General features: G+C 47.0%; 1 protein-coding gene across 4 annotated transcripts in view; it reads right to left on the bottom strand.

The window, feature by feature from the left end:
• Positions 1–12,566, bottom strand: part of SETD1A (SET domain containing 1A, histone lysine methyltransferase) — a 1,055,844-nt gene that overhangs the window by 578,279 nt on the left and 464,999 nt on the right. For all 4 annotated transcript variants that reach the window (XM_085618738.1, XM_085618739.1, XM_085618737.1 and 1 more), the window contains exon 9: positions 4,032–4,877. In XM_085618738.1, the coding sequence (XP_085474864.1) occupies positions 4,032–4,877 (846 nt within the window). The remainder of the gene's footprint in view (positions 1–4,031; positions 4,878–12,566) is intronic.

Below are 12,566 nucleotides of genomic sequence, written 5' to 3' on the forward strand. Positions count from 1 at the left end.
GAAGATGCTTTCTTTTTTTATGATGCTTCTTCGACTTCGACGACTCCCGCCTCGACTTCTCCTTCTTCCTCCCTCTCTTCTCCTCACCGATCTTTTTCATAAAGAGTTTAGTCTTCCTCTCCTTCAATGCTTTAGGATTCATCCTCCTACAGCACGCACAATCTTCCACATCGTGGTCCGAAGAAAGGCACCACAAGCAGTCTTGATGCGGATCAGTCATGGACATTAGACCTCCACATTCCCTACAGGGCTTAAAGCCCGACTTCCTCGTCGAAGACATACCAGATTTTCAACAGTAACACAGCAACACTACAAAGTAGCTAGAGAGCACTGGAAAAAACCATTGCGCGTCGACGGCGCGGAAAAAACGGAACTGACGTCATCACGCCGACGTGGGCTTCTTATGGCTCCGGTGACGTCGTACGGAGTGGCGAGCGGAGCCGATGCATTATGACGTCGCCCACGTCGACGTGGAGTGCTGGGAAAGAAAAGTTCAGTGGAATGCTGGCGCAGGGGATATTCACAAGGTGAGGAATCCACTGGCAGATGTATCCATCAGAACCAAGGATCTGGCTATGGCCCTAGAGTCCTTGAAACGATCAAGGCGCCTTGTCACTAAACAGGCGATGGCCATCAAAGGGCATGTCCAGAAGAGTGGATTGGACATCCCCAGAGAAGCCAGATGCTTTTTTTCCACTGCAGTAGCACCTCAGGGCTACTGCTGTGGAAACCGTCCTACCCAGCGAGTCAGGGGTATCCAGCCCACACCAGATGGTGAACTTAGCTGAGTCTCGACACTCAGCAACAGCACGGGTGAGAACGGCCCCAGCCTCCTCCGCGCACTGTGGCAGAGCTTGCGCGACCGTATCCCACACTGTGTTTGTATAACGGCCCAAGCGACATGCACTGCTCACTGACAGCAGTCCTAAGCTGGCGGAAGAAAACATGGTCCAGCATCTTAGATTCTCTATCTGGGGGAGCAGTAGGCAGCACGCCCTTGGACGTTGAGGCTTGGACCACCAAGCTCTCAGGTGTACGGTGTTGGGAGAGGAAAGTAGGTCACCCGGGTCCAGGCGGTGGCATTGGGCAATCATCCTGTCCACAGGAGCCACTGTACTGGGCTTGGACCAAGTGCCCAGAAGGATGTCAGTGAGAGCCTCATTAAAAGGCAGCAGGGGTTCCGAAGAAGCTGCTGCCGGCTTAAGCACCTCTGTCAGGAGGTTAGTCCTGACAGCCACCGTAGGAAGCTCAAGGCCCAAGGCCTCAGCCGCTCTACGCAACACCACAGCGTAGGAAGCCCCCCTCTTCCGTAGCCACGGTAGAGGGAGAAAGCATACCAAGGTCTGGGGAGGTATCGAGACCACTGGCATCACCCAACTCCTCTCGCCAATACAGCTCCTCAAGTTGGTCTGCTAGAGGGTCAACTGACCCCTCCCAGTCCTCCGCACCCTCCTCTGGCTGCCACTCAGGGCGATAGGGAACTCCACGGATGAACAGGGGTACAAAAGTACCCTCCGTCGCTGGCGCCGACCAGAACCAGAACCAGGTGAGGCTTAGGGTTGACGCCGGTTGGAGGCACAAACAGTGTCAGGGGCGTCGTTACTGGAATTGGCGCTGGGTGAAGTACCGTGAGGCCGACCGGCGCCGATACAGATCCAGGCATGGATCTATTGGGCCCTCCGGAGCCGAGGCTGGAGCCGCCGGCGTCGAAGGCCCGCCCAGCCGAGTCTGCGGGGCCCGAAGGCGCGCCAGCTGCTGATCCAAAAGCTTTTGGGACCGCTCCCGCAAAGACTTCGGGTTCATGCCCGGCAGTCAGAGCACGACTTTGGATTGTGGTCGCGCTCCAGGCACCAAAGGCACACGAGGTGCGGAATGGTGACAGAGATCAACTTGTGACAGGATCACAGGGCTTGAAGCCAGTCCGAAGATGGGACATCCCTCATGCACCAGGCGTCGAGGACTCGAAAAAGGTGTCAACAAGAAGTCGAAAATGGGTTAGTCCAAAAAGACTAAGGGACACGCTCTCTCCGGATCTGAGCAGGCTGGTGCGGGCAAAAAAAGTACTGACGTCAGCGTGCAGGGGCGTCGGCTAAGTAGACACCGCAATGTCATCCTGGCGACCACGACACCGACCACAGATGTGGTGTCGACCGATGCCACCTACTGACGCGCATGGGTACTACTACAGAAAAATTCTCCGGATCCATTCAGACGGCCTGGGAAATTCTAAGGTAAGGAATCTATAACTACAGTCTCTTTCAGATACACGATACTAAGACAACCAACAACTCATGCAGAATAAGAAAACAATAAAACACCATGGCATTTACCGATTATTCGGAAATCACAGATATAAAGCTCCAACATTTCTGAACACTTATCAAAATTGCATTCTTAGCACTAATACCTCAGGCTGTACTAGCAATTCATTAGAGCAATTATCAAATAAATAAGGAGAAAGCAGTGGAACATAACAGACTAACAACCACAGCCTTCAAAGTGCAATGAGTGGCAGGCTTAATCTGCCTATGCCAACATGTCACAGAAGGCAGAGTGGTATTAAAAAATGAAGCACACTGACAAGAATTAATGGAAAAATAAAGACTTTCCTAAGAATACATATGCATGATCTTCTCGAAGATAATATGGACTGGTAAACAACTGATTAAACAGAAAGAGTGCAAGTCCTAGCATCTTGGAGCGAAACAGAGGTTATTATTTTAACAGCGTTCAATCCTTACAGTGGCCAAAATTAAGTTGCTTTTAACCACATACATTAGACCGCAGATAAGCCTAACATAAAATTTACTCTGAAAAAGCTTAATCTTGTCCACACCGTTTCATTGATGTCTTTTATATTAGAATATTGCTTCCTTGACCACTAGTTTCACAAATTAAATCTGAAACTGTCCAAACAGACGCCAATCTATTATTCAAATGTAAACTGTGAACTGGACTTAACTGGGACTGATTACCTGCATTGGAAGCAAATACAGTATGATTTGCTCTTTGCAAGCATCTAGGTTTATCATGTCAGGTATGGAAATTGAAATAACACTATCAGTTATGAATCAAAGCTAAGAATTACGTATTTTGCCATTGTGGAATTAAATGAGAGTAATACTTCTAAGAATGAAGCAAAGATAAAACTAGGGACCAATATCCCAAATATCCTGCTTCCCCAGACAAGATAAGAATTATCTGTGTCTTGCCTCCCCCCCTATCTTTACGGCCTTAATCTCTCATCCGCCCCAATTCTTCTCCAGTAGATTCCCCCTTTATCTTCTTCTGGCATATATAAATGGGGGAAATGGAAGAAATGATTCCAGAGGAGCGTCAGTTAGAGCAAAGAAGGGAGACCAACAAGTTCTGTACTATGATTAGATAATACAGAAGAGGAGATTTTATGCCTTAATTTTTATACTCAGACTAGTAGCTTATGAAAAGTATCATCTGCTTATATGAGGATGTAAAATAATCAATAAAAAACCAAATTATGGTGGTAAAAACATGCCTGCAGATTTTTAGGTAACAGAGAGGTGTAAATCACACACTTCTTGAGAAGTCCCCAAGTACTTTGTACAAAGAGTCAGAAGCAAAAAAAATAGCGCTACATGAATTAGGTTTTCAAATAATCTACTTCAAGCTACTTACCATCAGCAAAACATTTTTCCGATGTGGAAGCTTCTGCAGATTCCTTATATGAACAGCCAACCAAACAGCCAAACTGGAAGCAACATTTTTCAAAGTAGCATCATGTCACCAGCGCCAGGCTGCACTGTACAGCAATTTAGCGGAGTTGCATAACACCACTTGACGTAATATGGGAAGATCATATAAGGCACCTCAGGATTTATGACAGTAGGAAGTTACCTCATATATACAAAGAAAGGCGATGAGACACAAGAATACCACACATTCATTACATGCTGGGGTTACTTACACAGTAATATATTTAAATGCAACAAACTTGCCAAGCACTGTGATTAGCAGTTACACAGGAGATGAGAGACCTGCTGAGGACCACATACCTTGGCTTTCTGCTCCTTAAGCTCCCACCACTCATCAAAAGTGCTAAAGGCCACATTCTCCACCATCTTACGATTCAGGTCACGTTGCATAATGTTCTTCATTTCCTGGACGAGAGTGGCAAGCACACTATCCACTGTGGCAGCATGTGGGTCTTTCTCCTCCTCCTGGTATTGCCACTGCAACGTCCGGTAGTCATAAAGCCTATGGTCAACATCATCGTCCTGGTGTAGCTGCTGTTGAAGCTGCTGTGCCATGAAGAGATGTTCATTGTCAAAGTGCTGGCTGTCCTGCTCCATGGGGTAATGGCCATAAGGAGGCTGTGTCCCAAACGAGGAATCCTGGGGTTGGGAAAAACCATGAAAAGGTTCCTCAAAGGAGCTCTGCCCTTTGTTTTGCCGCTGCTGGTGGAGACGACTCAGCATCTGCGTCTGCATTTGGAATGACATTGGCATGCCTCCCCATTGATTGCCCAAGCGGTTCATCAACTCCATAGAGTTTACATAGTCATAAATGTGAGGTGGAGGAGCTTGGGGATAGTCGTCTGGGTTATGTTGGACATGAAGGCCGGGTTGGGGAAAATCCTGAATCTGCTGTTGAGGCACACCCTCAGCTCTGCTGAGGACGGGTACAGGTTGGGGGATGGCGGTAGGGGACTGAAGTTGGTAGCCAGTTTGAGGGAGCGTGCCAGCATGTGGGAGAGGCGGATGTGCAAAACCTGAAACACCAAGGGAAAGGTGTCCCATTGCTGAAGGGAGAACAGGAAAGTGCTGCTGTCCTGAGTGAGCTGGATCTTCTGCTTCATCATCTGAGATCTCCATATCCTCTCCTGACGACTGCTGAGAGACCTGCAAATGGCAAGAGTCTGTTTTAATGACCAGCACTGAAAGTTGTGTAATGCCTTTATTATTTCGATGACAAATATAAACATTCTACAGGGGTAACGTAAACTGTGCCTGAGACATTTCTGATGGCTTATACTTACAGAATATTTTGGTAGAAAAACAAAGGAGTTTAGACCTTTCACCAAAGTGCGTTCCAGTGAAAAGAGCATGCAAATGCTGCAGTATAGAAGACCAGAGGAACATTTTGTAGAATGGGGATAATAGATGGGGTACCAGGATGAGAAAGGCTGATTATTTGACTTAAGCTCATCAACTGAAAGTACGCTTACCTTAAATTCTAGTTGACAGAATTAGCAACTCCCTCAAATTAAGAATTTTTGAACAGGGCGGCACAATGAGGAAACATTCTACAGTTATGTTTAGGTGGAGGATAACTTGATAATTAACCATTGCAATGGGTAAGAGGGAATGTCACTTACCGTGTAAGCATCTATTCATAGCGCGCAGTGCTGTAGATACACATGCGTTGCATACTCACACCAATTAGTATTTGGTCTGGACATTAGAAGTTGTTGTCCTTTCAAGAAGGTCCAAGTCATGGGATGTGGAGTGACATCACCGCTAGTTGACAATGTTAATTGTGCACAAACACCACCTTTAGATTGCTTTCCATGCAGCGAGGGAAGGTGAACATGAAATAGAGTGTATCGAGTATATGTGTCTTGTGGATTATAGCTACTGCAAGGAAACATATACAATCAGTGCCCACTTCCAGGGAGGAAGGTGGGTGCATGTGAATCTACAGAACTACACGCTACAAACAGATGCTTTTAACGAGTACGCAACATTTTCTGTTCATTGCATGACTGGCTGTAGATACACATGCTTTGTAAAGCAGTGTCCTCCCAGGGGTGGCAAGCGGGCAGATGAGGCAGATATTTGGCCAACCATAGCTTGCTGTGGCACTAATATGCCCACGCAGTAATGCTTTCTGAATGTGTGTTGCGTTGACCATGTTGCTGCCTTATATACATCGGTTAAGGGGATGTTTACCAAGAATACCATGGTAGGGAGCGTAGTCAACCACCGAGTGAGATGGCTGCTTTCTGAAGCAGCTCCTGTCACCTGCTGACCTGATCCATCGATATGCACTACATAATCCGTCGACGTGATGACATAGCCTGCTGTTTCATCTCTACCCATCAAGGTGGTGCCAAAAATATAAAAATGGTGATGCCTAGCTGATCCGGTCTTTGCCAAAGGGGTGAGGCCTGTGAAGCGAGCTGAAGTCGCGGCCTTGAGTGGCGACACAAGGCTTGAGGCGACACACAGGAGCGCAAGACGACTGGCGGTCAGTGGCTTTGGGGAACCCATGCGAACCACTGGAAAGCCCCCGCAGCAGCATCTTATCAGGTAGGCATTGGAGGCCAACAGGGTGGGGGAGGCAGAACGGCATGGCTTCTTCAAATATCTTTCTTTTGAACGAGCCCATCGTGTCACAAGTACCCCATCGAAGCCAGGTGCGCCTCCTCACCCAATAATAGCTCACATCTTCAACTATCGCAATGACGACGTCATACTACAGACTGCTCGCAATGCACCACCAGCCCAATACGAAAACGTCACTCGCGTTTTTCCCCAGACTTCAACTTGCATGTCAAGAAGGTTACGCAGCAGCTTACTTGAGGTCAAACGGGCCCTAAGAGACATGAAATAACACTCTATGAGCTTCCCTGCGAAACAGAGTGGTAGCAGATGGAAAGACCTGGTACTTTACACCACCTAATGAGGTTTTGGATTGGTTGAATGAATGGAGGGAGGGTGGTAGGAGGTGCTGGACCTCTATCTAAACCAGTACGACAACGATGCGGCTCCACTACCCTGGATAGAACACAAGAATCAGGAGACCAGTGAAAGCGACAGATCTCCGCACGCCACTTACCATCTTGACTAGCGGCTCCACAAGCTTCCAGCTGGGTCTAGGAAGTAGCGACAGAGTAGCCCACGGATCTGACACTGGTACTGTATCATACTGAGGACATGCCGGTGTGGGCGTTTGCACTCAGATCTTTACTCTTGCAGCCACATTGACTTGAGACAAGGAAACTTTACATGTTGGTGAATCATTTTAGTAACATCTGTTTCCTTTTTAGTGGCAGTGGGGTGGATAGGTGACCACTTGGCAACAACCTCAGCCTCCCAAAGTTTGTATTATGTTTTGTGATGACAGTCGATCTGTGGAGTAGTGTGGCTCACTGGTTAGAGGCGGCAGACCCGGAAGCAGAGGACGGCCCGGGACCAGGGTTCAATTCCCGACGCGGCAGGGTCGTGGGCCAGGGCAAGCGGACTCGATAATTCTCGCCTCGGTGCCCACTCTAACCAGGGATCACACTCGGCAACTCTGGGCATTAGCTTGCCTCATCTCCACAACGGCCCCCCACATTCGCCGGGGATGCCTGGTTTTACCTTGGAGATACCCAGGAGGGACCATCTCACAGGGATAGCCAGGACGGGTTCCCCAGTGGTCTACAGCGCCACGACGCCTCGGCAGCAGTGCGCTTTACAAAAAACACATACATACATACATACATCTGCAGTGTTTCAAGTCCACCATGCAGGGAGGTAGAAAGGGGGGTCAGAATTGGGTTTTCGGTTGACATTTTTTGTTACACTTATGTTTCAATTGTATGACTGTAATATTCTAGCATTGACACAGCATTTGCACCATCATTTCACACTCTCATCCTGACATTTGGTCCATCCCACCATTGGATAGGGGTCTGACCTCACCCCACTTTGATTTGATTTGAATTAAGGTTTTATAGAGCACTCTTATGCTCGGAGGCGTCTTGGTGAATATTCATAGGAACTTACAACCAAGACAGCGGTTTCACAGTCCATTTGATTGTCCTATTGTAACACCAGCAGCTCCGGAGAGGAGCTCAGGATCCGATTCTACTTACTGCCCTTTACTACAATATATTCATGGCCGACACATTAGCAGCCTCTAACTTCAAAGTGATGTCCTGGAATGGCAATGAGCTGGGAGATGAGATAAAGAGAGGAGAAGTGATGCAATATGTCAAGAGACACTCTCCGGACATGGTCCTATTCCAGGAGACTCACCTTAAGGGGAACACTTATCATGCGCATGACAGACAGATATAAAATAGTGGTCCACACGGGTTACACCACAGGCTCAAGAGGAGTTGGTACCCTAGTACGCAAGTCACTACCATCCACCATACAAAACACATGGTCTGACACACAAGGGCGATTTGTAGCACTCTCAGGAAAATGGGAGGGCCAGACACAAAGTAATTTCAGTGTACATTCACACAAGACTCCACAACGTGGCTTTCACTTATCTCATCCCACTCCTCCTCTGCCTTACTGACATTGAATTGTTAAAGGCGGGGGGGATTTTAACACTGCCCTATGTGATACCAATGACCTTTGGCTTGTAGACAGACCAGGTCCTTCCGTCGACTGTAAGCCGATATCTTAGTGGCCCTGGGTCTTGCTGATAAGTGGAGCACATACAATCCCACACTACACCAATACACGTATCATGTATGAGTCCACAGTAGCTTCTCGCGTATAGATTACATTTTCACCATATCTCACCAACTCCCTCATTTCAGAGAGGTTTGCCACCTCCCTGGGGCATTTCTGACCATTCTCCAGTCTGAGTAGTCTATGGCCTGCCTGTCCGGGACAGACTTCGACACATTGTGCTCAGTTCTTGATACCTAAAAAATGTTGTGCATTCTTGAGAGCCTTCAGGAAGGCACTGAAAAAATACTCTGACGAAAATGAAGGATCAGTGGATTCAGCACAGTCCCTGTGGGAGGCATATAAACAAGTTATAAGGGGTCAAGGTCTATCATTAACAATGGGGCACAAAAGGAAAACATGCCCGTCTAGAGACACTTGAACGAGAGATCCTAGAATCGGAGACCCAGCTCACTGACGCAGAACAAGATGGCCCACACCACACCTTGAATCTGAAACAAAAGGAGGACAGTAACACTGCAACAGAAGATGCTAAGGCCAATCACCACAAATTATAACATTGCCTATACAAGGTGGAGGATAGTGCCAGGAAGCTCTTAGCCTGGCTTGACGGAAGGGAGAGAGCAAATCGATGGGTACTTGAAGTACTGCGGGAAAGGGTAGAGCGGGTTAGGAACAGACACGGATTTGCTAGTGACTTTGTTGCTTACTACAAACACCTTTACACCCTAGCGCACACTGCCACAGCTGAGAAATCCCGCGAACTACTGACAGACATTCCACTCCTCAGTCTCTTGCACTCAGACAGGGAGCTCCTAGAACAAGAACTCACAGAAGCAGATATAATACAAGCAATCCGAGACTTGCAAAGCCATGTGCCCTAATGGCCTACCCACTTAACTCTACAAACTCTCAGCCTCAAAAGTTGCTCCCCACCTCATACATATGTTCATAGAAGGGCTAGACTAGACCTCTTTCCCAGAGACCAAAGGATGGCAAACTATAGTTGTCATACATAATAATGGCAAATCGCCAGACGATTGGACCTCATATCGGCCTATTTCGCTGTTAAACGTGGAGGTCAAAATACTAGCAAAACTACTTGCAGCTTGACTAATTCAAGCGATCTGGACACTGATTCATCTGGACCAATCCAGCTTTATTGAGGGATGAAACAACTCTCTCAATTTGCGGCACATGCACAGCGTTGTAGGTCACGTAGACAAGATCAATGGAGATGACCTTGTGCTCTCACTAGACGCATGTGTGGCTTTTGACACAAGTGAGTGGCCTTTCATTTTTGAGGTACTTTTCAAACTGGACTTTGTGCCCGCATTTCGTGACATGACATTACATGACACAGCTCCTTCACATTGATCCCCTTACCAAGTAACGGCGAACAGTGGCCCATCCTTGTTGTTCAGACTCCAACGAGGCACAGGACAGGAATGCCCACTCTTCCCCCTGATCTTTGCCCTGGTCCTAGAGCCCTTGGCAGCCTAGATTAGGACCAACCCCTGATCAGAAGACTAAGGTGAACTGAGGACAGGGAAGACAGGATCTCTATACACAGACATTTTACTGTATGTCTCTGATATGGTCTATACACGAATTAGAATATTGCACATATTCACTTTGTTCCGTCACTATTCAGGCTACACCTTGAACTGGAATAAATCCCCGATTCATCTCCTACATGACCTCACACCAAAATTACCTAACGACTGTGCAGCTCGCATTGCCACTGACAGGTTCCGCTACCTATGTATCTGAATTACTAGAGATCCAGGCACATTTCACACTCAATTTAGAGCCGCCACTTGCTCGGAAAGATATCCAGCATTGGATAACCCTTCCACTGTCGCTACTGGGGAAAGCAACCTTAGTTAAAATGATGGCACCACCCTGTTTTCTATCCGGGAGCCAGAAAACACCCTACCCAGTCTTGACATCCAATTGTTAGGCGATTGGAAGTGATACACATACACTACTCTGGGATTGGGGCCCAGCAAGGATAGCGTTTGAAAAACTGACAAGGGGCTGGTACGACGGCGGGATCGCCCTGCCCGACATACAAATATATTACTGGGTGGCACAGCTCGTCACTATCAACCAATGGGTTGACCTCACCGTGGAGAAACCAGCCTATCAACTGGATAGATTGATCACGTAACCATGAGGTTACCTCAGGGCCATTTATGGGGGGGCACGTAACACGTCCTTCCCGACACCCACTGCAGTCACACTTACCTTTTGGCACACAATACTGAGCGCTTTGTGCTGGTGGGTCAAGATTACAAGGGCAACTCCTTTGTGGGACGCTGCACAGCTGGGCATACTGGCTACACAGAAAGGCTTTGATAAATGGGACCTGATTGGGCTATCCAGGGTGGGAGACCTGTGGAGGCAGAGAGGGGTGATCCTGTTCGCTGACCTACAAAGAGAATATCAGCTAGTACCCGGTGAAACCTACCAATATTTGCAAATACAACATGCACTACAGAGGGCGTTACGGAAGGGCAAGGAGCACTCCAACCCTCTGCTACTCAAAGATATGCTATTAGATTATCACATTCACAAAAAAAGCTATCTCCTGCACCTATAAGAAACTGATCAATAAGTCACCTAATACACTGGCCAGTCTACCGGAGCCCTGGGTCTGAGACCATGAGGACCTGGAGGATGACGAATGGCCTGATGATTTGGCATCCCCTAGGGTGATGGCTATAAGGACCAGGTTCTGTTGAGTGAAACTAAATATTTTACACCCTTGTTACTGTGCATGCACTAGTAGCATACAGGTGGGCAGAGCAACAACCGGGCTCTGCGCCAGGCACTGTGGCCACGTAGGGACGTTTTTCTACATGTTAGGGAGTTGTCCAGGAGTTCAGCGCTACTGGGAATCAGTGGTAGCGTGTTTAAATAACATTTGTGGAAGTCAGATGAAGGATTCAGCGAAGTGGAGCCTCTTGATTCTCAGGGAAAGAACAGACTTCACTCATATGGATCCGATATGGATGACAATGAGAATAATGGTGGCCAAGCACAACAATCCGCGGATGTGGAGGGTTGAACTAGCACTACAAGTAAATGATTGGAAGCAAGACATGAATTGATGCATGCTGGCAGAGAGAGAAAGTGGTCTAAGCAGGGGCTGCCCAAATAAATGGATGAATACTCCGATTCTAATGTTGGTCGGTGAATTATTAATGAGTGGGTGGGGAGACAGGGGTTTTTTGGAGAATGACTGGCAAATGATTATGACTGAATGTAGGAAGCTGGCTCTGTGTAAACTATACCAAAATGAGGTACAGTGTGCACAGAGTCCAGTGGAAAGGTAGGCAGAGGTAAAAGTAGATAGCGCCTTACTCTCTATTTATGGTAGTGTGGGCAAGCAGTAAGGCGTTATCAGAGGGTAGTGTTCAGCATTTATTGTACACACTCAATCAGCAAATAATGTCACACACTCAAAGACTGAGCTCAGACCAATTTTGTTTGTAATAAATAATAAGTTATTTTATTTCTAGAACCAAGTCACAGGTAAGTGAAATAAATGCTGTGTAAAATGTTATGCAGTGATTTACAATTGAATGCAGGTTCAAATGCAATTGAATGAAATACAGGTAAGTTAAAATGTCAAGATTACTTTTCAATTACCTTTCAGATTACTTAAGTTATTTTTTCTACTCTGTGTGATATGCCTAGATATCACACTTGGACCTTTCCTAGAGAAAAGTTAAGTAAAAACAGTTTTGCACAGATGTAGTTTTTCAGGTTTTCATACAAATCAATGCCACATTTAAAACAATTTACAAGGAAAAACAGTCAATGTATTCCTATGGAGAGAAGGAAAATGGTACTTACCTAGTATGCATCTGTTCTTGGCATGCAGAGCTGTAGAATCTCATGCTAATGCATAGATCGCCATCTAGTGTAGGGTCCGGATGTACTTTGTTTTTCTTCGAAGATGTCTTCCTAGTCACGACGTAGGTGGTGACTCCTTTCTGTGATAGTGCGCATGGTCATTGACTCCATCTTCAGATTGTTTTCCCGCAGAGGGTGAGAGAATGGCGTAGTAGTAAAGAATAGAGATGGCCATATGTAAGTATGTATAGTATCAAGAGAACTACAGCAGCTACAGGTACCCGGGGAGGTGGGTGGGCGCATGAGATTCTA

Source organism: Triturus cristatus, chromosome 7 (genome assembly GCF_964204655.1).
Source record: "Triturus cristatus chromosome 7, aTriCri1.1, whole genome shotgun sequence".
NCBI classification, from domain to species: Eukaryota; Metazoa; Chordata; class Amphibia; order Caudata; family Salamandridae; genus Triturus; species Triturus cristatus.